Source organism: Coturnix japonica, chromosome 2, assembly GCF_001577835.2.
Source record: "Coturnix japonica isolate 7356 chromosome 2, Coturnix japonica 2.1, whole genome shotgun sequence".
Taxonomy (NCBI): Eukaryota; Metazoa; Chordata; class Aves; order Galliformes; family Phasianidae; genus Coturnix; species Coturnix japonica.
The window spans coordinates 12605151-12633088 of NC_029517.1; the positions used below are offsets into that span (position 1 = coordinate 12605151).

The following is a 27938-nucleotide window of genomic DNA, read 5'->3' on the forward strand; positions in this document are numbered from 1 at the left end:
AGGCACAGACAGGGCAAAGGCTTTCACTGCAACCCAGCAGAGAGCAGAGCAGAACCCAGTCTCTAAATGCCACCGCATTTTAGAGAAGATTAAACCAGTTCTTCAGATTGTGTCTGCACGTCCTTCCTGCCCAGAGCCAAGTGAAATCATCTGCTAATAAAACATAAAACCCGACCTGTCTCTGCACCTGAACCTCGTGCCTCTCTGACTAGGATGCTCATTTGTATGCTGTGGGTTGGTTCGGCGCAACAAGCTGCCAGCCCTGCACAGCCCCCTGCAATCAGGGTGTGAGACCCAGCCACTGAGGCTGGCATTGCTTGTGGCACAACTCAGGGTCCCAGCTATGACTGTCGCTCCTAGGCACACTTGTGCTTTTATACATTTGTACTTTCTTTTATGAAGTCCTTGGAAATCTAGCAAGTAAGCAGGGGAGGGTTTAGCCCAGCCTGTTTGGCAATCACATACTGTGTAGGCAAGAATACTGTAGTGTGCACTCCTTGGCTCAAACACCTACTCAAAGGTGCTTTGTAATGAGGGATGGTTCATCTGAGTAAACTCAAGTGTTGTGATAGATGTGTGGATTTTGAGATTTGCTGAAAATTGTTCATCCAGCTATCAGGGAAAAGAGCAGGTTTTGCTATCTGCAGCATGGTGGAGTTTTGAAGAAAATGTAATGCTTTGGGATTTATTTATTATTCCATGGACATATGTTTGGAGGACAGCATATGGAAATGAAAGTATTGTTCATGAAGAGCTCCAGCTAAAAAGACGTTTCTGAATTCATAACAGAACTTCACAGTTTGAAAAGAATGCTATGCATTATGTATTGATAACAACACCACATAGACAAAGGAACACAATTTAATAATGCAGAATTGTGCTCATGAGATTTCCTTTTTTTTTTTTTATGTTAATTGGTTACTTTAGCTGACATTGTCTGCAAGCATAATGGACACCATTCTTCCTAATAGTTCCATGTTGCCAGATGATGTCTACAGACATAATGTAGTCCATTTTAATTATTTCATTTTGCTTACATCTTTCAACATAATGCATTTTCCAAGCAAGCTAGCATTTTTCTTGATTATCTATGTTGTGTTATGGTTTCTAAATTAATTAGGTCTCCTTCTTTCCTGGAAGTTAAAAGTTTCTTCCTTCCATTTGTCTACCAGGTATGATTACGTTGAAGTGATTGATGGAGATAATGCTGAAGGACGCTTATGGGGAAAGTACTGTGGAAAAATTGCTCCCCCTCCTTTAGTGTCTTCAGGACCTTATCTTTTTATTAAATTCGTTTCCGACTATGAAACACATGGAGCGGGATTTTCTATCCGTTATGAAGTATTCAAAAGAGGTGAGAAAAAATTCATTGTTATACAGCTCCTAACCCGTGACTTCTACTTTCATCAAAAAGTTCACCATATTTTTTAGGGGTGGGGGGAATACAGGAAAATATTTGAAAGAGAAGATTGTGTTACCTTTGTCGTTACGATGTAGTGCATGTATTCAGTGGGTGGAAAGTGTTAAGGAAGCAATGGGTCAACTGTATGTGAGAACTGACTCCTCTGGGTGTAATCTGATAGTCCTCATCAGCTGTTTGTTTGGACCTTCTTAAAACCATTAGCTTTCTTCTTTTGTGTGATAATAATTACTGTATGATTTACAGTGTTTCAGCCCTAACAACACAGTAACCTTCTGAGTCTCCAACTTACTCTGGTTAGTGCTTACCCTGCATTCCCAAGAGACAGCTGTAAGCTCAGAAAGGACCAAAGTTCACATGGGCAGCAGATGATGTTGCTGTTCCTTCCACAAATCATGTTTGCCAGCTGAAGGAGTGGGGAAGGTCACACAGTTCAGAAACATGTCCTACTGGATGATTGTTCAGAGAGCACAGATAGCTGTACAGGGCGCAGATAAAGCCCAGAGTACCAGTCTAGGGTTAACCAACCCAGTAGAGAATCACTCTTTGATATCTCTCTGAGCCAGCAGCTAGAAGGACAGTGAGATCATGTTTGGCATACACCTTCCCTATAGCTGGATGGAGACAAATAATTCATTTACTCTATTCCTGGAAAATACAAGACCAAAACTAGTTAGTGTACAAAAAGACAAAAAGCTCAGAATGAAGTGACAAACAGATATTGGCTTTGATGTCAGTGTTTAGAATCATATTTACAAAAACAGCTCAAAAGTCCAGACTTCCAGAACAATCCCCTCCCAGTTACTGCTACATTTTCGGAACCAGTTTAGTTCCCTTATATGTACCTAATCCAGAGCCAGATCTTCAGCTGCATTCAGTGCACACACTTGTTGGCAGCTGTACTGTTAATGAGGAGAATTGCAGTTGTGAGGTCTCTGTTGCATGCTAGTGCTGCTCTGCACAGTGCTAATTGGGACCACAGACCTCTTGGTCACCATCTTCCCTGCCTGTAAGTCCACTCCTGGCTCTCTGAAATTCTTTTGGTGACCTTCGGGGTCAAATTTTTTGAAAGAACTCATCATCCAAGTGACACCAAGCTTTCCTGAAAAAAATATCTCTGTTTATTCTGGTGTCTTTAGGAAGCTCAGTTCTTGATATCACATCCTAAATTTTCTCACTCTTTATATTTACACTATCATTTGTAATGAAGATGAAGGCTGAAACACGGAGAACAAGTGAAGTAGTAGTGAGTAGTCTGTGAAACAATCTATTTTAGCAAATGGATGTTTCCAATAAGAAAAGCTTTTATTTATTTTCTAACAGTGAAGCTGTGAGTCAGAACTCTGACAGGAATGTTCTGCTTATTTCCTTGTGTGGTCATTTGCATTTCTCAGTGATGCATATTAACCATGTTAAGAAGGCATTATGAGTGTGATTTTACACACAGAGAAGTCAAGAAACTCAAAATTATGGCACCCAGAGCAACTTTAACTCTAGTTCATTCCACATAAACAGTATTTTAAGGCAGCAAAGTTATCACCAGGTACAGCATAAGAAAATGTTGTGTGTACACAAAGGGCACAAGTTATAGTTGCAGTGGGAATGCAACTCTTTTTAACTTTTGAGTTAATGCACAGATGCTATTCCAAATTTGCATTTTAATTTCTATACCAAATGAAGCTGACCAGTTTACCCTGTTCTGCAGATGAAGCTCAGGTGCGCACATCAGACTACCATGCTCTTCTTTAGCATACCTTTAAAACCTTGCTTAACCATCTTCCAGATAGGAGAGGCATTAAAATGATCCCAATCTCAACATCCTATGGTGCTGAGCCAAAGGCTGAGCTGTACTCCAGAATTTCTGCATTACAGGATGTGAAAGTATCCTTAGTTGTGGAAAAGGAAAGCTTACTTCCAGTGTCCTAAGCTGAATTCCCAGCCTAGCACTCAGAGGTCCACATGCCATGGAAACTGTGAGGAGACTGACCATGATAAATGCGGAATGGGCTTAGAGAGTAGGATCACATGTAATCTCTGTGCCTTGGAAGTATTCATTCTGTTTGGTCTCCACAAGAGCCTTTTCTTCCAGCTTCCCACAAATACCTCTCCATGGAGTTCCTTGTATCCTCAGTGTTGATTTAATTCCTGAAGTTTCTCCACAGTGTCAATAAAGGGTCAAAATCTGTAGAGGGCATTTTAGTAAGGCAGCTTTTCTGAAAACAGTTTTTGTTTCTCGCACCAGATTGGCTTGAACATCTAATACAAGCTGGTACTGAGGTTCTATGTGTGAGCGTAAGGAGCCTGTCAATCCTGCACTCACAGAGCCAGGATTTGGCTGTATTTAATAAAGCAATAATGATCCTGGCTTACATTTTATACTGCATCTCTTATTGGATTCCAAGAAGAGTAAAGAGCACTTTCTGCTATGAATGGCATACTCCAAAGCTGTTTTATCCTGGAACAGCAGCTACTGGTGGGAGTGAGGAGCAACAACCAGAATATAACCCTCCCATATGTGACAGGGAGACAAGGAAACGACGAGGAGAGGAGAGAAATATCCGGCTAATGTGTAGGGGTGCAATTTAATAGCAGGCAAAATGTAATTTCCCAAATTGGAATGGGTCAGGTTAAGTGAGCATTAATTTCTAGATCTTCCAAAATATGCCATGAAATGTTCTGAACGCTGATGTGATAGCTCAAGCATTTCCCATCAGTGTCTGCTGAAGGACAAAAATACCTGAACTGATTACATTCATTCAGCCCTCTCTCTTGCCTGCTGAATTTACTTGGGAGGTAGCCAGATCTGTGGGGGGTAATATGTTTGGCACATTCACAAGGAAAACATTCTCTGTGGTGAAATAAGAGTATGCATATCTGCAACAAGCCAGACTGTTTTCCCTCAATGATCTGTGTTAAGCGTTAGAAATCCTCTAAGGCTACTGACTACGATCTCTAAGGAAGCTGTGCATCCTCATCCAAACCAAAAGCTTTCACATGCTCATACTGGCCTGTTGCAACTCAACTCTGTTGCCTGCACCCTTCCTTTTCTCCATGTCAGAAGAGCTTCATCTGAGCCATCCTCCCCAAACTCCCCAGGTCAGCTGCCACTCACAGATGCCCCAAACCCCATCAATCACTTTACATTAAACTGTGAGTGTCAAAAGGCAGAGAGAGGGGTACCTGAGTTGACCCTGTGGGAAGATATGTGGGCAGAGCCTGCGGCTTACTCAGAGCACACCTGCAGATGTGGGATCCACAGAGAGGATTTCTGAGGACATAAACAAGGGAGAAACATGATCTGTCGACAAGAGTCTCTGGTTTTAGTCCCGTTTGTTCACAAAGGCATATCCAGTGACCTGGCCTTTCATACCCTTGCTCCTCCATTGCTACCTGCCTCCTCCACCAATAGCAGTATTAGGGGCAACATGTTATGCCATGGTAGGGACACTGGGGAAAGCCAGCATGTCAACATTGACATTAGGTGACTTCTAGCAACACCGCCTGTAATCACACAGTTTGTCATGCCTGCACTAACAGCAACATTTTACTGGTGCACCTGTGTCAACACCACTCAGAATGAGTCACTCACCCTTGGTACATGTACGAATTACCTTTCACATTTAGTTTGTCAAGAAGGCATAGGTCACATCTGGCAGAGTTACTGAGTCAGTGCTCCAGGAATCTGAAACCACTACTCCCTCTACTGAATTCACTCGCTCTCTTTCGTAAAAATTTCTATTTTACCAATAAAAGCCTGTCAGCCATAAGATTTAAAGATCTGAGCTTGAAGGGGCTATAATTATTTCTCTAGGGCTCTGTTGAGATTTCTGCAGCTTACACTTTCATTGTTCCCACATGACTTTGTATTTGTCATAATTTTTTCTAGAGCTGGTACAAGTTTTCATATTGTTCTATACAAATTGAAAATTGGAGATCAGACAGTGTATGTGAATTGTGCTTTAAAAACCTGACTATCAATAATATGAACAAGCTGGCTGAATGATTAATACAGCAATTAAAATGAGGTGTTTCATTGAAAAGCCACCTTTGCTTCTGGGGAGACAATACAACCTAATTTGTTTTCCAGCTAACTGCTTTGTTAGTAACATAGTGTTAAGCCAGGTGAATTTTTCTTTCTCTTGCAGGACCTGAATGCTCCAGAAACTTTACTTCATCAAGTGGAATGATAAAGTCCCCTGGATTCCCTGAAAAATATCCCAATAGCCTTGAATGCACTTACATTATCTTTGCACCAAAGATGTCGGAGATTATACTGGAATTTGAAAGCTTTGAACTAGAACCTGATTCAAATACTCCAGGGGGAGCATTCTGTCGCTATGACCGATTGGAAATCTGGGACGGATTCCCTGATGGTAAGAGAAAAATGGACTGTGATACACATAACCATTACTCCATAGTGGGCCGCAGAAGGCACATTCTCATTTTTTTAAATGCCATAGTACAGAGGTCCTTGTTTGATTTATGTGAAATGAGTTAAATTGAAGAGAAATGGGGAAAATGCTCTGTAAATTCATTCAGTAAAGCATATCACAGTGTGAATGATTTTTTTATGAAATATGTTTAATTTTGAACAGTTGGCTTAGAGAAAAGGTCTATTTTTGGATAGAATATGTGGTGGACCTTGTACACTGAATAAATCAAATATGCGACCTTATAACAGATTCCTAGACTTTCACAGATAATGCATTGGGATTATCCAGTAATTTCCAAAAACTTGCACAAGTTGGAGTTCAGATCTTAACCCTCCAACTGGAGGAGGAACAAGGTTTCAGACCAGCTACCAAAGCAGAGGATTTTTGTGCCAGAGCAAATATAGCAACCGTGCAGTCCAAATCACACTTGGTGAACCCAGGTCAATGGGCAATCCCCAGTTAGCCATTCAGGTAGCATCATTGGGCACCCCAGGGTTCTTTGCTCAAAGTGCTCTCTCTTCCATCAGTACAAACAAATCCAAAGGCATTCTCTTAATTTGTTAATTTATAATTTCTGACTAACCAGGCACACGTGCCAGGATGGATATGGTGGTGCCCTACTGGAATTTATTTCTCTGCCATCTCAGTAATTTTCCACTTATCTGTTGACCACACTTAACCTTGTGTAAACTGGAGAAGTGCATAGCTAGATCTTGGCAGAGGCTGGGGAGACAGTCAGCCCTCATTTCACCCCATGCCCAGTCTCACGCCCTTCTTTAACAGAGATGGTTGAACAAAATAGTGATGTGATTTCTTTATTTTTTCTTTATTTTTTCTTTTTTTCCACTAAAAGGGGCTGCTCAAGCTGAGTGCCTACCCTTTAGGGTGTCCAAACACCCATACAGATTGTGCAAACAGCTATGTCAAGCTGTCTGTGATGCCTTTTTCACTGTTTCTATGCACAGTGCAGACTGATAAAGAGAAGTATCCTGTAGCTGTCTTTTTTCTTCTTTCTTTTCTAACTGGTGACAAAATTCATTGGCTGAGGATTGATATTGTTTGTGTTGGGTACTAATTACAGATATTTTAGTTTTCTTTTGGTGTGATAACCCATTCTAAATAATAGATATTTTCTGTCAGTTTCTACAAACTGCTAATGCTACATAAATATTTCATTTAAATGAAAACATATAACTTCAGGAACATATTTTAGTAACACATTTGAACTTGTCCGCCTTCTTAGATAAATCCTCAGTATCACTTTAATTAAAGTTTTTATTGATGCTGCAGTAAAAAAGAAAAAAAAATGCGCTTTTTAATGTATAGCTGTTCTTCCTTTTTGTTTTATGCTTAATGGGTTTATCGTGGCTCTTTTCAGTCCTCTCCAATAAACAGGGAAGAAAGAGCCATGACAGTAACTGCAAGTAGTATTTAATGCCTCAGTTAGGAAAACAGTATTGTAGCAATACAATAACGATGTCTGGAACATTTAATAATAGCTTTATTTGTACATAGGCCAAATCCTTTCAAGCTAAATTCCTGTAGAGCTTGGATTTCAACTGATATGTGAAAAGATGATCCAGTCAATCAATTTGTGTAATGTAACCAAAAAAAAAAAAAGGCATTATTGTTAGTGTCAGAGGGTTTCAAAGCAGTAATTTCCTGGTTCAAGACAGTGACTGAGCCATATTGAAGAGCAATTAACAACAGGCATTATCTGCTTTCCAATTCCCTCACAAACTGTCTAAATCCAAACTGCTCCTGACATCCAATAAGGGTGTTTCATGTTTGTAAATATTCAGTTGAATTTGTAGACCAGAAAAGAGCATTTCCTTAGATACATTCTGTTGGATCTTGTGGCATTGTAAGGAAACATTTGCTACATCATTGTACTGTAGGATGCTCCTCAGCCAGAGGTCAGGCTCTCTTGTTTAACTTAACAAAAATGAAGAGGATGCGTTTATTCATGTGATACATGCGTCACAAGATGAGTGCTTGGGAGGGAGAACTGTTTCTACCAGAGAGCAAAGCAGACATGGGAAACTGCTGTGATGACCCGGCTGTAAACTGAAGATAGAAATTAAAAGTTTCTAGGTACCAAAAAGAGAATGTCCAGATAATAAGGAAGTCAACATAAATCTAATTTGCATCTACGTAGAAATAGCACATTTATGAAAAAGATAATACTCCCTTACACATTTTTTCACCCACATCAGCTGATGCTTTCCCCAGCCGTTCCCAAGTGTGCTTTGGAATGCAGCAGGTCTGGATGGCACGTTTAACAGCTATCCTGCTTCAGAGGGAGGAGCCATCCGGGAGCAAGCTCACTCTGATAATCTGCTCCTCTGGCTACTGACCATAGGTCCAGAGGGTGCTCCCTGGCCACCTTGACTTCCTGATATGCACACAGCCATGCAGAAGGAAGCTATTTTTCTTTGCTGAACTGGGTTACTGCTCACACTCCCAGTTGTGATAGAGGTTAAAGCCCTCATTGCACTGCACTTATATAAACAGAGTAGAAGGATGTCTAGCTCTAATAATAGAGCAGACAGACAGACTTAGAGAAAACAAACACACAAAAAAGAAGTTTGAATTTCTTTTTTCTTTTTTTGTTTTGTTTTACTATAAAAACTTTTTAATTTAAATATATATATATATAAATATATCCTTCTGTTCAAGTCCGAGGATCCAAGCAAAACATCTCTGTTTTGTAGGTATGATTATGTTGGGGTTTTTTTAATACAACACAAAGAGCAGTTTGATGGAAACTAGTTGTGGCTATATTCAGGGCAGAATGAGGTGGGCATCCACTGGACATGATGCTCCACTGTAAAAGCAGGTGTTCCCCAGAAAGCAGATGTCAGTGTGTGAGCTACACATTGCCAGTCCTAATGTTCCAAGCACAGAACAGGACCCAACCCTGATCCTGGTCTCAGACATCTACTGTAGGGTCCAGGTAATGCTCCTCTGGAGGTGCTTATCTCACTGGCTATTCTGCAAGCCAAATGGCTATTCTGTGAATCATAAACTCAGTTGTAAACTTTAGGTACCTAAGTTAGTGCAGATAAAAATCCTCCTGAGCTGAGTGCTTTCACTCTGGAGTTTGGTTACAAGCACGAGGAATCAACAGGTGATGAATTTGCGGTCTTCAAGAATTTCCATTCTTTCTCTTAACTAAACTATGTCAAAGTAAATATGCTTTCATGTATATTTTGTTTCTCCATCATTAAAATTTTTATGCTGGAAAACAATTACTCTTCAGAAAACTTTCCAACAGCCATAGTAATCATTCACAAAGAAGTTAATTCTGAAATGTTCTGTCGTGATCATAGTCCTCAGTCTCTCTGGTTATCCTTCTACTAGATGGAATCTGGCAGGTGCTGAGTACCTGTGACTTGATTCTGCAAAACAAGTGCTTATTTTCAGAGCACATGAGTGGTTAGACTGACTTCAAAAGGAATTCGCTGAGGACACTTACAGGTCTGAAGTTAAGCACCAGTTTAAGTGTTTTGTTGTTTCAGGAGGGGAATGGTAGGCATTCAGGAATGCCTCAGGCATGGCATTTTGTTTCCACATAACTAACTGTATGCCAAGGGCACCCTTTGGTATCTTCATTAAAAGAGAGCTTGAAGTGAAACAAGTCCTGTCAGAATATTTGGGAACTACAGGTGCATTTTGCAAATACAGTGCAGAAAAGATTCGTGGTTGGAAGACAGAAATGAGTAAAGTTGGAGAAGAAGAGTGTAGATGACATCATAGAAACATATGGTTTCTCATTGATAAACTAGGCTCTGAAGATGTCTTTGCCCAAGGCAAGACGTATCTCAGCCAGCCTTGGCCAAGAACACTCCATTGATGGTTTTGAAGAAAAATAGACCAGTCAAAATGAGGGCTAGCTCAGGTGATGAATTGCACCTATTCATCATGCAGCATTCTTTGAAGCTCTATGGGCTGTCTACTAGGTGCTCAGAACTAATTTAAAGAAGTTTACCTGTGGTTTGAGAACCACAGGCTGAGCATTGCTGCTTCAGTCAATACCACTGAGTTACAGAGCAAAACAGAAGGCTTCACTGCAGTTGTTTACATCAGTGCAAATGAAGGTTGCTATTAATCTGGGTTTTTCTCCTCCGCTGTGGTTGCATTCTACATTCTTATGAGAAGCCATTAAGATTTGAGTGTATTCAAGCTCAGTGTGACTAGTGGACTGTGAGAACAGAACTCATTTTTCAGTTGTTTTCTCTTTAGCATCCTAAATTATGTGCAAATGTTTTGTCAATAACAATCACAGTGCTGTGAACATACTGTTGGCAGCACACTAGCACACTTCTATAAGCAAACTCTAAAATCCAATAAGAACACTAGTTAATATAACATTTTGTCTGATATTTTAGTAGTTCAATACAGTTTTAGTTGTTGTTGTTGTTTAAATCTAGTCCAAAAGCTTGTGGGACAGCTTTCTTAGTTACCCCTCCATCTTTTAATCTGGAAGTGACTTGGGTCTCCACTCTATCATATCACGCTGAGGCCCCAGAAATAGCTAGACCATGGGCCATCAGTGAAGTAGCTGGCTCACAAAAATGCCTCTGTTCCGCAGGTAATGCAGAAGTGACCTTGAGAGAGAACATTTCCAAGTGGCTCACACTTGGAGTAGGACATCCTGTAGGATGCCAGCAAAGTCACCTGATTGTCAATAGGCAAAGGTGCAAAGAGCTTTCTGGGCCTAATGACTTCTCAGTGCTCAGTGTTCCCCACACTGTATTTGTTTCATGTGATGATACCTGAAACGTGTTAATTTATTGTCATTCAAAACTCATCAAGACTTGAATAGGAACAAGGAGGAGTTTAAATGTATTAGGTGTCTATGTAAGAAGAGTAAGAATTTCTATTTGATCAAATTCTGCTTAGATCAATACCATATTAGCTCCAAACACTGAGGTTTACATGCTGTGCAAAAAATTCAATACCTCTTTGTAATCTTCTGCAAGTTTTTGCCTCTTCATCTACACAGCTAGGAAAGGGAATAGTAGTGTGATAACAGTGCTAATTTGAAGAAGACTGAAATGCAGAATTATTGAATGTGTCTTAAAAATTATAAACCAGTGAGTCATGGGGACTCTTAAAGCCTGTCTGCTTTAAACAAAGTTCTCTTCTGTTTGTCATTTCAAAGAGGCTTCCCTGCAGGAAATGGGAGGAGGGAGGCTCAGAGTGCCCTAACATGGTGGCCTTATCCTCCCTATTTTGATTCAGTTCAGAGCGAGAACAGCAGCTGTAATGTCAAAAGGCCATCACGAGAAAGAGCAGTGTCAGAGCTGTGTGCATATGCAAAAATTGTAAATATATATATACCACCAGCGCCACAACTGGAGCCTGAATTGGGGTATAATTTTGTCTTTTTTAAAAAGTCAGTAACTGTAACACTCCAGAACAACTTCCTCACTCCAAATAATAAAAACCATAAAGCTTTATTATTTCTAGAATGAGAAGGAATCCAATTCATGTGTTTCAGTCAACTGATGTGAAAATGAGCAATGCTGGAGGAAAAGGGCTGGACTGGCAGGTACTCAGAATGTCCTGGGATTGCCATAGCAAGTGAAGACCATGGCCAGAATATTGGTTGAAATATATATGCTGGCAGCAAAAGCTATATCACATGAGCTTCCTCATTCTGGCAACTCAAGAGCCTTACAGAAGTGTGTGGCTTAGAAAATCAAGTTGTTCCAAGCTGGAACTGTTTTACTTGTTGAAAAATGCCAACAAATGACTACAAAATGATGTTAGCTGAGGATTTTCTTTGAACTGTGAATAATTAGGATATATAAACATTTTATAATTTAAACTGAATGTTAAATGGAGTTCCTAAAGAAATGACAAGGTGTTAATTTAAGTCTAGAAAGCCAGTGGTGTAAGCATTAGAATGATTTCTTATGATTATTTTTATCGTTGACTCCATGCATGGGTTTAGCATTATCTTTTCTTATTGTTTGTAAGCAGAGATGTGTCAGTACTCAGCTGCCTAGGGACCTATCCGTAGTGAGTGCTCAAGAGTTGGAAGACCACATATATTGGTTGTGATTTGAGTAGTGTAATTAAGGGAAAGGATTATCTCCCTGCACAAGAAAGCCAGAATAAATAGCAGGAACCAGTTTATGTGTTATGAACACTAAAAGAAATAATGTATGTGTACTTGTTCTGTGACACAGAGTTCCACTCAAAAAATCTTTGCACTATTGAATGGATTAATATTTTCCATCTGAATTCTTCTATGGTAATCTTTAGTATTCAGCATATAGGTGAAAGATCCATGAGGATGCACTGAAGGTATAAATAGGAAGGGGAAAAGAGAATTTGGTCATTGGCTCAATGTGAATGCAAAAACATTTTTCTGAATTTGCTATAAAATTAACAGATTGCCTGCAATATTGAGCAAAAATCCAGAAAGATGCTGTTTGAACTTCTACCAGAGCTAAGAGCATTCAGCATCTTGTAGGCTGTGTGGGCAAATCAGGCCATTCCAATGTCCTTGTCATAAATAGGTGCTTCAGTCACACTTGGAAACATACTTCTGCTGTTTTGTACATGTGATTTTGTGCATCATTACCGTTTCTGTGCACTTTAAAGAACAGATTTTGAAATCCTATTCTTTCTGTATTCTGAGGTTTAATGGAGTGCTATCTAGAGCATTTTAGAAGACCGCTGGGGCAGGATAAGCAATTTATTGTTCATTGCTAAGTTATTGATGAGGCTGTGATTTTAAACTATTGTGAAGTTTCACTTACTCCTGCTGAGGAAGTCTCTCTAGGAGGCTATTGTAGAGTCATCTATTGTTGTAGTAGAAGTGCTCCTTTACCATTGTACTCTATCTCTTTGCAGTTGGCCCGCACATAGGGCGTTATTGTGGGCAGAACAACCCAGGCCGCGTCCGCTCTTCAACAGGGATCCTTTCAATGGTATTTTACACTGACAGTGCAATAGCAAAAGAGGGATTTTCAGCAAACTACAGCGTGTCACAGAGCAGTGTATCAGAAGGTCAGTATTTTTGCATCCTGCAGAGCTTCTTGGAAAATATTCTCTGTTATGTCTTCTCGCACACCAGGTGTTGCATGAAACTTTAAAGAAACCTTAAATAAATAAGATGATGGGGGAGAGTAGGTTCTGTTTTGCTGTTCTGCTTTTTTTCTTTTTTTCTTTTTTTTTTGGGGGGGGGGAGTTTCCTATCTTTTTTTTTCTTAAGATCAGCTACCCTTTGAAAAAATTCTGCAAGAAGCAGAATTCCTCTCACAGCTTTATTCCTCAGGAAGTTGGAACAGTTATGAAAACCTCTGCTGACCAAGGAAACACAGGAATGCAGAGCAATTGAACAGTTGCATTAAAACAATGAAGCATGTACAATAAATGCACTATCCAAAGCCTTCTTTATTACAATAAGCTTTGATGGTCGATTTCATGAATAAGAAGAACCTATTTAATATATCTGCTCTTGTTTAGACATTTCATAAGCTACATAAGCTTTGTTCTGTCTATTATTTTTCTCCCAGTTGCCTCATTTTCATGCTTGTTGATTGGACAGGAATGAAATCAAGAGAGGGAGATGCAGGAAAATAATAGGCTATGTTATGTTATGCCCTTGTAGATTTCCTTGCTCTGTTAGATGATAAAATATACACTTTAAATCAAACTTTCTCCTTTCTGTGGCTGAGTTTTGAGTAGATTCAGAGTTGTAGTTGTTAAATCACAGATCACAGAATCACAGAATCACAGAATTACCCGGGTTGGAAGGGACCTCAAGGATCATGTAGTTCCAACCCCCCTGCCTAGCAGGGCCACCAAACATACACATTTACTAGATCAGGTTGCCCAGGGCCCCGTCCAACCTGGTCTTGAACACCTCCAAGGACGGGGCATAAATCAAAGAAGGAACAAGAGAAAAATGGGTAAACAGAAATTATTCCAATTTTTCCCCACCCTTTTTCTGCTTTTGTATTTTCAATTTTTTTTCTTGTACATTCATAGCCAGCAGGAGGTAGCAGGACATACCCAGCTGGCATGGATGGGAAAGCATCCATCAAACTGGACAACTGTTTTTTAGATATTTTAATATGACTCTGACCTACCATCTCTTGGGTCTTTTGTAGTGGCCTTCTGATTCCAAGCAGAAGGGGGTTTACACAGATGTAAGAAGTCTTACCTAAGACTTACCATAACATGCTTCAGTTTCAGTACCTCACCTAATATTCTTTAGCAGCACAGAAAGAGGGAAATGGGTGATACACCATGGAGAATGTGATTTTACCAGAAAAGCTGATAATTCAGTTACAAGATATAGTTTAGTGATTTGTTGTAGCTACAGTAATGGGAGAACAGTTGTACTAGATGATCTTGTAGGTCCTTTCCAACCTTGTGATTCTGTGATTCTATGATTCACTTTTCCTCCTTAGGTCAAATGCTCAAAAGCAGTGAGCTGTACCTCTCAAAACTCAAGTGTGCATTTGTTCGACATACAAGATGAATCAGAATCAGCAGCAGAGCAGGCTTCCCATACTATCATGAAAATGCATCTCAGTCCTGAATTCAGTACTGAATCCAGCCAACATTCTCTAGCAGTTCTGAAACCTTTGGCTAACCACCTGTTGGAAATACAGTTCCTTCTCTCAGAAAGGAAAGCTGGCCTTTTCTCTTAAGCTACCAGTGATGAAATGAATTATATTAATATAAGATTAATTCCCCAGACTGTAGTGCAGGCACCTGCTCTTTTCTTCTGCCCTTGAAATCAAAGTGGTAAACCTGACAAAGGTCCTTATGCAGCTGGGTGTGAGGATCCATCTAAAGTCACTAGCTTCTGTTTCTTCAACAGTAGCATCTTTCTGAAGAGTGAAAGAATTTAGAGTCCATGCCCTATCAGCCTTTGAACTTCCAATATTGACAACACTGTTAATTGATTCTGTTATCTAGGTAATTTTATGTGTATAGAAAGAGAGTGGATGAAGATGGTCAACTCATTAAAAATGCAGCACATTACAGAAGAGGTGGTAATTCCCTTGTGTCAACACTCTTCTGAACTGGATTCACATTTTGTTGGTCTGTTTCCTTCTAGTGTCCAGGATCAAAAGAGAACAGCTGCAGTTTTGATAACATCTTAAAACATGTTATACTTTTTGTTCTGGAGAATATACATAGTTCTGAGATTGAATTATTTTATACTGTCATGTAGTTTGTCTTTCCTGGCTTTGTGCATAATTATGAGATGAACACACGTTGTTTTATATTACAAATCTACAGCAGTGCCTGTGCTACCCTAGAAAAGAGAATTCTATTGTCCTATACTGAAATGACTACAACCGCTGGTCTAGAAATATTTGTATAGCATTATTATTATAGGAATTGCCATGGCAACTTGAATGACAATATTAAGAATGGTACCACGAGCTCCATACTGCTTTGCTTAAAGTTGCTAAAGAATTCAAAGTCGCATAAAAATAAATTCAAAAACCTGACCATAGTAATGATGGTAATTTATTTTTCCTCAGATTTCCAGTGCATGGAGCCACTAGGTATGGAGTCAGGAGAAATTCACTCTGATCAAATCACTGTCTCCTCCCAGTACAGTGCTATCTGGTCTTCAGAAAGGTCCCGTCTAAATTATCCTGAAAATGGTTGGACCCCAGGGGAAGATTCTGTCAAAGAATGGATACAGGTAAAAAGATAATGCTTTAAAGATATTATTGATACCCTGTGGAGTTTATTGAATGTGGAGAATGCAGAAGAAAAAGTAAAATAATACAGTAAAGTACTCCTACATAATCTAAGAATCGCTGCAAGTGGAAAGCTCAAATTCCCTATTAAACACTATTAAACACATAGAAAAACTGACTCCCAAAGGTATAAAAGAAAAAAAAAAAGGTCAGGAAGATTAATTCTTCTGCTTCCCACGTCTATTGTTTTTCAGTCTTCTGGGCACAAATAGCAGATTTTGGTTTAGTGGAAAAGTCAATATTAGTTTAACATGCACTTAAAGTGGAATGTCCCAGTAAACTGAGCATGTGCTATGTCTCAAGCTGATTATAGTTAAGCATTAATATGGGATGGTGTTTTCATGCACTCTGATTTCACCTCAGAAGACCTAGGTCCTTTCTAGAAAATCTTAAACAGAAGGTGAGTTTACTGGTCTCTGTCTAGTGGCAATTCTTCCACATCCTTAAACATAGTGCTGTTTAGCGCAATTGTCTGCCTCAGCTTTGCTCTGACAGTACAGGAGCAGTAGCAATCCTGCAAACACTTGTCCCTGTGAAGAGATTCCCTGAGCTCAGTGGGTCCACTGAAGGTTGTTACTAATTGCTACCAGGCCCTTAACTTCATGGTGCACAATCCCTGAACAGATTAAAGTTGTTCATATGAGTTACTGTATGCAAATAACAACCTACAGTAGCGCACCAGTATTAATTTCATTAGGCAAAGAATACAGATTTATCTTGATTATGTAGGTCAACTCCTTAGTTGTGTTGTGATCTAGTTTCTGTTTCTTTTATTTAAAAAAAAAAAAAGAGAGAGAGAGAGAGAGAAAGAGAGACAGTTTAATGTATATTAGATTAATATTACAAATACTGAAAGTTCATTCAGGTATTCAGAACATTTCTTCTGCTCCTGTTGTTTTCTATGGGAAATTGCTAACTGACATATAAAAAGATCTCATTAGCTGTCAATAAGAATATTCATATCAGTGTTTCCTGTGAGGTTTGCTGTCTGCAAGAGAGCTTAAAAACATGTTGAGCAGTAGTTAGTAAAGGAGAGAAAGAAGGGGAAGTCTTTCATTTCTGATCCTTGGCACACAATGGGACTCTCAGGTGTCCTGCTTAGGGGCCTCTACACATCCTGAGCTCTTGTTGATGGACCTAATCAGGCTTCAGAGTGGCAAAAAAAAAATCTCTTGATCCTTCTTCTTTACTTAAGAATAAATAATAAAATCTTACCTAAGTGCTCAACTTGTTATTAATCATTGCTGCTTGTAGAAATGTTATTAATCGTGGAATGCTTGTAGAAAAAAAGGATGGAATGCATCAGAATCAAAGTCCATGTGTCTTATCTGGTCAAAGGGCCACCACTTGTTTTTTATTTCCTTCTTTTCTACCATCACTTATGCATTTATGATTGGATAATCAAAACAAGAAAGCTTGTCAAATCTCATTCATGTGTTCTATGTGCTTATTAACTTTACTAAGTTATGATGACCCCATACATATGTATATAGCTTAATCCTTTCACTTAGAACTAGGCCTTTCTGAGAGAAAAAAAAAAAAAAAAAAAGTCTGAGGACTTTTTTAACTTTAAACTATTTTAATAACAAGTGCGTAACAGAACCCAAGACACTCAGGGATTTATGCTTAAAACAGTAACAGTAACCTCAAGCCTCCTAACAAGAAATTGCTCAGCCTCCCTTGTATTTTGCTATAAACCAGAATGCTCAGGGGCGGAAACAATCACCAAACAAATTTTTGAGCACCTTTATACTGCTTTCAGCTACCCATTGGTCAAGAAGCTGGTGCTTAAGTGTATGTTGTCCTGCTCAAGCCTCAGCTTTCACCTACTTCACCCAGCCCCTGTTTTGGAAAAGGCAGCATGAGCCATTTCCTTGACTGTTCTAGCACTAGAACAGTGCCCAGAAGCCATTATGAGAATACAAGCAGCCCTGGGGCAAACTTCGTGCCAGAACTGTGGCAGCCTTTACAGCAGAGATAGGAGATAGGTCATGTTTGCAGGACCAAGCCTACAAAACTCTTCTTGGGGATTCGCTGTGTTGAATATGCATGCTTTACACATGCTGCAGAACTGTTAATCATTCCACTCATCCTGTGTAAGCGTCTCATTATCCTACCATTCATTGTCTGCATAGCAGAAGCAGCCATGGTTTGGGGACTTGCCTCCCCCTGACCTTTCTCGATGTACAATGGCTTAACACATCTTTGGTTCCATTTGTGTGAGAAGGATATGAATTATTGTAATTATTTGTTGTCATTTAATTCAACACTCATTGATAATTGAAGCCTCCAAATGAATTTTAGATGCTTTCCTGTTAAAGTTAATTGACAGTCTTCAAATGGATGTTAAGTAATTCAGACCGTAGAGTACCTTGGTAGCAGTGTCCTTGCGCATGGGAAAAGCTATGTACAAAGGCTTGATGCCATTGGCAGTAAGCGGGTATTGTGAGTTTGTATCTGGATATGGTAATGAAAGCCCATGTTTCCTCTCCACAAATATCTGCAGGAACAGATGTTCATATCCATAAGAGCTTACAGACAAACAACCAAGGACATACAACTAATAAAACACTCTGAAACTACCCACTGAAAAAAATATATATATAATACTTTCTAAAAGGAGGGGGGCACTTTTATATGAAGGACTGAGATCACTTTGTTCTATGTGGTTCTGTATGCAGTTGTAAATTAGTCATTTACATGAAGTTTTTGCTTTTGTGCAGTACAACGTAAAGAGATTCTTGTGGCACAGTTCAAGACCTCTGGAAAATATTCAGTGGGAAAAAACATGCTGAAGTGTACAGCAATGCTGAACTTGAAACTTTTAAACTGAAAATTTCTGCCTATATGCTTTTGTGTCAGAGTTAGGGAGTTTCTCTATACTACTATTCATTAATCAGCTCACGTTTGCAGGTTTGCATACCTGCACATACTGCAGCTGGTTAAGTAGCAATGTCTGCTTTTAAACTGCCAATACGCATATACAACTAGGGCATATATTTGAGATATGTACAATTATACGTGGGCAAAACAGCTTGAAAATTCAGCTCCAAATACTAATTTCCTTAGTGTTTCATTTTTTGTATAAGGAAAATATTATAGCTCTCCTTTCCCTTCCTTTTACCCCTCCCTTCAAGGTTAATGTTTTTACTAGGACAAAAGAAACAGAAAACCTCAGTTAAGTATCAGCAAAGGGAGATTGGTATCTACAGAGGACGTCTAGAGGGCATGCGATATGATTGTCTCCTTTGAGGTGTTGACGTCTTTTGGACCATTTCACTGAAAATAATTAGGAAAATAGCCTTGGCTTGCTGTTAGCAATGGATTTGCATGCATTCCATCTGTGGACGTGAAATCCATTTTTTGGTAGAAAAACTGGGTGTCTCCTTTGTGGCTGAAGAGGCATGAGCTCCTGGGTGCAACTGAGTGCTGCCTGCCTGCCAGGCTCTGCAAAATGAAAGCTGCATGTCTGCTGCTTTCTTGTTTTGAAATAAATGTCAAAGCTTAGATTCAAAATATCAATAGCACGATCATACCATCAGTCTGCACGGTACCTTCTCCATTATTTCTTTTTTACCCTCAAACACACTTTTTAAAATTACTCAACTGACTCGAGATTTGGAGTGACTCCGTAATCAGAAACAGAGTTACTCCAGATTGAATTTCTTCTTTAAAATCACATTAATAAAGTCTGTGGATTTTCTAATATGAGCAGAATAAAGATACGCATGAGACAAAGGCTGTCAAAAATAAGCATAAAGTTAGTTTATTGTCATATGGAATGTTATTAGCTCTTCAAATTTAAGCAAAACATCCCTGTTTATTACACTTAGGTTTTATACAGTCAGCTGCCCGACAGTGTGAAATAGCATAATTTAAAATAAAAAATAAAAACAGTCCTTTAATTTAATCAGGAGCAGAGTACTGACATTGCATTGTAAGTCATTGTCCCTCATTAACGTATCCTTTCACAGGAAAAATAGTATAGTGTTTCCATTTCTGTAATCTGAACAACAAACATGTTAATAGGTATCAATTACCAGCCAGTTTCAGTACTTAGAACCAGTAAGAAGGCCAGCACAAGGGTTTCACATCTGGTTTTAGTGAAACTGTTCCTGTCTGTGGTATTTAAAATTTAAAGAACTGCTGTTATTGTGCAATTGGGAATCCTAGGGGAGTACAATGTTAATGAAACCCATAACATGCAGGGATTTTATGATTGCATTTTCAAGGCATTCCTTCAAAAGGGACAACTGATTTCTGCCATGGCAGCAGTAATTGTGCTTTTACAGAGTAGATTTAATGTTTGCATTTAAGAATGGTTGTTATGTTTACACACAACTGAAAAGGCAACATGTGAAATCTTTGCAATTAGGGAACTTTCTGCATCTTACCTTTGAAACCCTGGAGTAGGAGCTATAGGTGCTGCACAAGGTAATCCTCTGCATCTCCAGGCCATATGGGTAGGCAGACACTTGAGCCCCATGTGTGTGTGGTTTTGAAGGGAAACTGATTGCCTATTAACAGGGTCACTGGAACCTGTGTTATCATCAATTCTCATAATGATGTGGGTTTTCAAACCCGCAAAGAGCAACACCTTCTGGGTACTTTTACTGCAACATCTGTATGCTTTCTAACAAAATCTTTCTCCTAATGCTTATGGCACGAATCTTTATGCTCCCACCGAGCTGAGTGATAGTTTCTGGGTGGCAGCATTTGTCACTCATTAACCCCCAGCTTGCCCAGATAGCAAAGATGTGTTTGCACAACATCTTCAGTTCGTATTATGACTGGAGTTCAACAAAACCATAAATCCAGCTTTAAGAATCTAGAACCAGATCAAAACTTTGCAGCTATAAGACAAAAGGCACTAACGTGGTATAAACATACTCTGCCAGTTCAAATTTGTTCCAAAAGGTTAGCAGAGGGTTAACATAAATAGACATTATACTCTGGATTGGGTATTATCTGTCACTCTGCAGCTGACACAGGGCTGTACACTAAGATGAATTCCATATTGTGTGCTCTGGCTAACATGACAGAAATGGCTAATCCGCTCCAAATTTGCGTACTAGGTTTTCCAGCAGGGCAATGGAATGGTCGGGTTGGAGGTCTGCAGGGAGCAGGCCTGGCTCAGGAGGCTCCCAGATCCCGACCTGCCACTCAGACCTCCTCCCAGCATCATGCCTCAGGCACCCGAGCTTGCACAGGGCCATCCTCCAGCCCAGCAAGCCCTAAACACAGCAGCCGACCTGGTGTAAAACTATCCCTCTACATCCTGCAGCAGTGAGGTCTCTGGAGTAAGAACGGGCCTCCTCACAAAGCAACCTGGGGGATCCCCTCGCCTCCACTGATTGAAATATCAGTTGTTTATTTAACACGAACTCTCCCATGCAAGGAAAATATACTTCCATTGATTTAAAACACTTCCATGTATACACTGCTTCACCAGAAAGAGAGGGACCTCTGAGGTGGAATTTTTTTTCCACATTTGTCTTCATTCCTTTAAATTTGTAGTAACCTACCTTCCTCATTACTTGCTCCTTTGTAAGCGAAGGCCAGAAACATGCATCATTGATGTAAACTGGTATATAGATTAATATAGATTTATTCCTGCAGCACTTCTGAAAATAATCACAGTTTATCATCTGGTGTCTCGACCTTTCAACTGTGTCATAGCTTATTTCCTTATCAGGTATTCACTTAAAAATGCAGTCAGTATTTATATATTACTTCTGCATAGCACATTTGTTTCATTAACAGGTTTATTCTTACATCAGGCAGCTGCTCAGGTTGACTTTCCTGAGCAAGCTTATCTAAATATTTCACATGAAAGCTCAAGGAAATGCAAGTCAACAATTCCTGTTATTTTTACTGCTATTATTTCTGCTTCTTTTGGAGTCTGCTATTGCAGTAAAGTACATCGTATTTCTGCATAGAATAATGTGAAACTTGGGAAACCTGGGAAACCCACTTCTAAGCCTTTGAAGGACTGCCTGAGAGCTGAGGCTCAGAGGCTTCATGGCAGGGCTTGCCCATCATTAGGGAGCACACTGACATGAAAGCACAAAACCTGCCAGTCCTTCTTCCCTACCACTTCAGAATATGAGTCTTGTATTTGGTTCATGTCATTTTACAGTTCATAACTGTACTCCAGCAATTACAAAAAGCAGAGTTAGCTTTATGTGGAAGAGTTTTACAGTTATCTTATAGTCTTAATATGTGTTTGCACATGGGCAAAGAATGACAAAAGAATATTCCTTTCTGGAAATCACAGTCAGTACAGACTGTGACACGGTGCAGAACCGAGGTTAATTGACCCAGCAGGATACATTCGTACCCTTATTTACTGTGACATGGGAATAAATGGTACAGTTTCTCAAAGGCAAGTACTGAAATTGGGCAAGAGGGAGGGGGAGAACTAAAAGGGCCCTACGAAGTATGAAAGGGTTTTTTTTATTTATTTATTGTTATTCAAAGCAATTTAAGAGATATTTTAGTACCAGAAAGTTCCCAGCCATAGATTTATCACTCTGGGGAGGCTGAAGGGATCCTCAGAGTGCTGTGTGCAACAACTGGCAGCCTTCTTGCTTCAGAATTGCAGGTGCAAAATAATGCTTAGAGGAAAAGCCTCGCTACATCCCACTGAGAAGTTTCTGCATCAGCCCTGGTGCAGTGGGGAGTCCTGCATGGCTTCGAGCAATCCTGCATGTAACATATGGAGGAGCAGCAGAAGCAGAGCCCCTCTGAGTCTCCACCACCAGCCTAATCATTATAATAGTTGCGCTTCTTTCAGGGGATCCATTATGCGGAGATCTGAGTAGTTTGTATATAACTCTGTAATTACCTATGCATCCACTTCCCAGTCCAGCCCTACATCCCCTCAATGGCTGCAAGACAGATGGCCCTTTAGAGCTGAGGTAGCAAATTAAAAATGTGTCCAGCAAAAGCCCTGAATCAGCAGCTACTAAAATAATTTTGTAAATTTATTTCACTTTCACAAAACAGTTTATTCCAGGAGGCAAAGAAATTAAAACCTTTAAATATGCTTTTAAACTAAATGGGGTTTTTGTTTGTTTGTTTGTTTTAATGAAAGCATCTTTTCCTTCTACTTTCTTCCACATAAATTAAAGCCACTTGAAAATATTTGGAACAGAATGGTTCTTCTCTTTTTTTCCCATTGACCTTGCTCGTGTGTTTAGCTTGACTCAAACCATTTGTTATTGCTCAATGATATTTTTAACTGCCATGAGGGCAAAAAATCAGTTGGCTGTGTCACTCTGCTCGGCAGAGGAGCTCTCCTGGAGGGTCTGCAGAGCTCATATGGGCTGAGGGAACCTTGCCTATCCCACACTGCAGCACGTCTGTTCTTCTGAGCCGTGCTCTTTGCAGAGGTGAGGGAAGGTATCTCAAAAGGAGATTTTTTCCAAGTCCAGCAGAAATAAATTAATCTACAAGACCAGGCAGGTGTCGGGCTGCAGGGAAAGCAGAGCCCAAGGCTAGAAGTTAAATGGCTAAGTGTAGTGGCTAAAAACACAGTCTTGGGTAGGAACACGCAGCTGAGGTATGTTATAATAAGCAGAGTTGTTACTGAGCTAAAGGTCGCTGCTCTCACAGGGATGACCCCGGGCTGGAGATGATAGGTGCACTGCTGAGTGCTTTGCAGAGACGGTCATGTGGTTTTATTCACTCTTTCCATACCTGCACGGCAGTATGAGGCTGAAGAGTTCATGAGTCCTGTGGGTCCTTCCCCATCCCAGCATCCATGCTCCGGATTTTCTGACGGTTGCCTCCCCTGCCGTTGTGTTATCCTGATTCTTTGTCCCAGTTTGATTCTGTTCTGCCCATTAGGGGACATTTTCACAGCAGTAGGAAAATAGGTAAAGTGGAAGGATGAATTAGATTTCTACCAAGTGGTAAATAGATTCCCTCCAGAAAGCAATTTGTCTTCTTCCCACCAAAAAAAATACATATATACATATATATATTTAAGTATGTATTTCAATAGAGAGATACTTCAATTTTTGCTTCACCTTTAACATTCTTTATCAAATCTTAAAAAAAAAATCTTTTAAAAAACATCACTGTGAACTTCACAGCTGTCTGATAAACAAAGCCTATATGCAGAGAAAGCACAGCTGGCCGTCAAAGAATTGTTAAGCCAAGGTTGGGTTCCTTTGCTTTTGGAAGTGCCTGGATCCTCCTCAGAGCCCTGTTTGCACACAGCTCCCTGCAGCTGGTGGTACCTGTGCAGTCTGGTCTTTCTCTTCTCTACTGCCTCTTGCATTGAACACTTTGGGCCAAATTCATTTCTGGTGTTGATCCTTCGAAGCTGCTGATAAGATTAATTTGTCGTGTTGCTTGTAAAACCTGGACATATTTTAACTGGTCATATTTAGGTTAGAGATGATTGAAATGGAGACTAAGGGGGCTTTCATTTCAGCCTTAACAAAGGTGGCAGGTCTTCTATTGCAAATCCTATTAAGTTCAGACTGTGGGTTGAAGGGCTGACAGAGCATAGAATAATTTTAAAATGCTGTTATCAGGCTGTAAAAATTAACAGTCCATAGTGGCCTTTCCCCTTTCAGTGATATGCTTAACTAAGAAAATACATCCTGTGTTTATTTTACAAAGTCACAGCACTTAAAAATCAATGGCTTTGCCCTTTGCATGGCTAAAGATAGAGCAACTTTTAGAGAAACGGGGTGGGAGTACACAAACCAGGCACGTTCCTTGGCCCAAGAAACCCTGGAAATGAGATCCCAGAAGTCTGAGCAGGTTTTGCTGAGAAAAGGGCAGAGATGGAAAGGAACCAGTCTTCTGGTGCTTTGTTTATCACCAGAGGGGAAGCACTAGAGGGGGTCTATAAGAAAGAAGGGGAGACACTTTAGCAGCATCTGTTGAGACAGGATAAGAGGAAATGGTTTGAAACTAAAAGAGGGAAGATTTAGATTGGATGTAAGGAAGAAATTTTTTACAATAAGAGTGGTGAGGCACTGGCACAGGTTGCCCAGAGAGGTGGTGGATGCCCCATCCCTGGAGACACTCAAGGTCAGGCTGGACTGGGCTCTGAGCATCTGATCCAGTGTAGGTGCTCCTGTCCATTGTGGGGGGCGTTCCTTCCAACTCAGATGATTCACTGATTTTGTCTGTGTGGTCAACAACCTGCCCATCCCTTCTTCTGCACCGTACTTCCCCAAAGGCAAAAGCATTGCACTCACCAGTAGGTCTTCCAGATCTCTGCCTCAGAAGGATTTCATCCACAGCTGAAGCTATGAGAAATGTACCAAACAAGATGAGCTTGGTATGTCACTCCCTTTATTCTGAGCATTTACAGTCCCTTCAGCACATCGTCTGACCGCAGTTACCTGACATTTTCTCTAGAAAGTAGCAGAAACTCGTATTTTAAAAAAGCAGTGACTTGTTTGGTGACCCAGTAGTAAATTAAAATCATCATACACAATGTGTATGAAATAGAAAATCGAATTTTGGTGCAATGAAACTGACAGTTCCATTTAACAGAGAATAAATGAATGCAGACTCCCGTGGATGACTGACTGACTTAAAGAGACTGGGCAGATTTTCCCAGATGAGAAAGCTGATCACAAGAAAATACATATATTTCTATGTGACACAGGTTATACACCTTTTCCAATTCCCAGTGAAATTAAGCTTAAAAAACATTAAATCTTAGACTCTGGCATTTTTTTCCACATTTTGTTGCTGTATAAATAGAAAACTCAAAGCTTGAACTCTGTAGCAAATTCCAGTGATTTCAGAGGCACTTTCTCTGCATCTGTGATTGCACAGTCAGATCTTTCTGGTCTGAGACAGAAGAGGTTTAATTCTGTATGGCGCATCACACCCTCACTTATGAGCTTCCTACGCAATTAGCATAGGTATGCTGCGAAACAGGAAGAAGCCGAGGTTGTTCCTATGTGTTTATATGCATATAATATTGTACTTTTATTCAAAGTGCCAAAATACATTTCATATCAAGCCTTGCTGCCTCTGCCACTGATTTCAACAGGATAGTAGCTGGCAAATACATGCTAGAAGAGAACACTGTAGATAAAATTCAGTGTTTTCCACCCAGAGCGCAGTTATTCACATGTGAGGCAGTCAGTCACTTTGCATCACTTGTTTCCCAAGTGTGTATTAGTTGCTTGGTACAGCTGGGAGAAAAAGAAGTCCTACAATTATGTCCCTCTCTCAGAAAAGAGCGGTTCTACAAGTATTGCTATAGAGTTTCCTTTTTCTATAGTTTCTAACACAAACTGGGGAAGGTTACATTCAGACTGCACTAAATAGTTGTCTTCATTCCAGATCAGAGGATTAAGCTCAGGTTTAAAATTAAATGTAAATTACAAATAAGTATTCAGAAAACGTTAATTAAAAGTATTACGTTCCTGACTCATTTATGGCTCAGCAAGGGTTCCTAAGTATCTTAGCTGGAGAAAGGGGCCATTCACATTCCTCTTTTTTTGACCAAGTCATTGTACATGTCTTAGGTTATCCATTTGCAAGTTAATGTAGTGCTGAAGCAAAGGTTTTCATTTTAAAGAAGTAATTTTTCACAGCAAGATATGCTCCTGAAAGACGTAAAACAATCTTTTTCTAAAGCACTGGGAGTTAATCAGACTTTCTCTGCATTGCTATGGCAGTTTTGAATGGCACAAGATACCGATTATTTGGATCCCAGAGTCTATAGAAATCCCAATACTATTACATTCTCTTCTCTTTATTATCGTATATTGGTGTTCAGGTTTTAAGTAGTTTTGAAGTAGGAAATAAATTAAGAAGAATGTATTTTCTGAGTCTTCTGAATAACTATTGTGTTACATCAGAGCCCTACAAGACCACATCAGGTGCAGCTTGGAACGAATGAAGAGTGGCAGAAGCACTCTCTGTCACCACCCAGCAACACAGTCACCCCCTTCCAGCAGACCAGTGCATTGCCCCTGCTTTTAAACCGACCCCTTCCAAGCCCCACACTGAAAATATCACACTAAGCTAATGTGTTCCAGTGGCAGCACTTCTCCCAGCCTACTCACAGCATTTCTCTTTCGCATTTGATCTTTATAGTTTCCATACTGGAGCGATTTGGTTTGCTGAATTCTGGAAATGTCTCAAGTTGAAATGCTAGTGTATTAACCTGCTGTACTGAGTCTCTTTTGTTTCTCTTTACCAGAGTGCTGCTTGCCAATTTTTACAACTACAGCAGATTTTACTATTCAAACAGAACCAGATGGAACACCAGTTCAAAGAACATGTCAGAATTAAATATTTCTTTTTTAATTAGTTGCTTCTGATTTATGCAAAAAAAAATTAACATAAGAGTGGGAGAATGTGCCATGAATCCAGATGCAACACAGCCCACACAAGCATTATCTTTTCTCTGTCAGAGACACAGAGGCTTTTTCATTCTTTTTTTTTTTTTTCTAGTTTTTTTTTTTTGCCTTTGTTTCTGGATTTCATTTTTCTTACACTTTCTGCATCTTTTCTTTCTCCAGGAAGCCCCATAGTGACAACTGAGGTTCTTTTATGTCTATTAGTCGTACTTTTTCCGGACCAGTTTGACTTTTCTCTTGTAGAAACTAACTGATCTAGCTCTGAAAAGAAATATCACTGTACTCAGTACTGCAGTCCCAGCATCAGTATCTCAATGTGATAGACTCCTCTGAATCAATTCTTTGTCTTCGGGACCACAGTCTTTACACTCACGTTTTTCCTGCTCAGAAAAGCATTTAGGCAGAGGGCAAAGATTGCAAGGAATATTTCAACTGCTAAGAAAAGTTCCCTTCCTTGTTGCTGCCAAGCATTCCTGCTTCTTTGGCATGAATATTTGCTCATCTTCTTGTTCCTAACTTCCCACTTTTGCCAAGTCACATAGGCATCAGTTCAGTAAGTCTAGAAGTTGAGTGCACTGAGAATTTTGCACAAAAGTCTTAGGTGCTTTACAGCCTTAACTACTTTCACTTAAACCCAGGATGAATATTTATGCCCTGTCATTAATCAAGGGGTTGTGCTCTTTTAATGATGATGCATCTCAGGGGTGAAGGCTTTAAGAAGTAACATTGAAACCAAATTAGTGAAACTCTCAGAATTTCTTCTAGAGCTTGTGTCATTTTGCTTAGCATTGTAATCTTTTTTATTTAAAGCGCAATAAATAAAGGAACTAATTGATAGCTGTATGTGCGTAGTGGGAGTGTGTGATTGGTCAAAGCAACAGCAACATCTAATAAAAATATTAACAAATGAAAAAGATCAGCTCTTCATTAATTAAAATTTTTGACAGAGGAACAGTGAAGCATCACAACAGTTAATGTAAATCAG

The 27938-nt window shown here is 39.7% G+C and overlaps 1 protein-coding gene across 4 annotated transcripts in view; it reads left to right on the top strand.

Moving 5' to 3' along the window:
- NRP1 (neuropilin 1) overlaps nucleotides 1-27938 on the top strand; it is a 108672-nt gene that overhangs the window by 43966 nt on the left and 36768 nt on the right. For all 4 annotated transcript variants that reach the window (XM_015853136.2, XM_015853137.2, XM_015853138.2 and 1 more), the window contains exons 4-7: nucleotides 1173-1354; nucleotides 5566-5793; nucleotides 12724-12879; nucleotides 15378-15544. In XM_015853136.2, the coding sequence (XP_015708622.1) occupies nucleotides 1173-1354; nucleotides 5566-5793; nucleotides 12724-12879; nucleotides 15378-15544 (733 nt within the window). The remainder of the gene's footprint in view (nucleotides 1-1172; nucleotides 1355-5565; nucleotides 5794-12723; nucleotides 12880-15377; nucleotides 15545-27938) is intronic.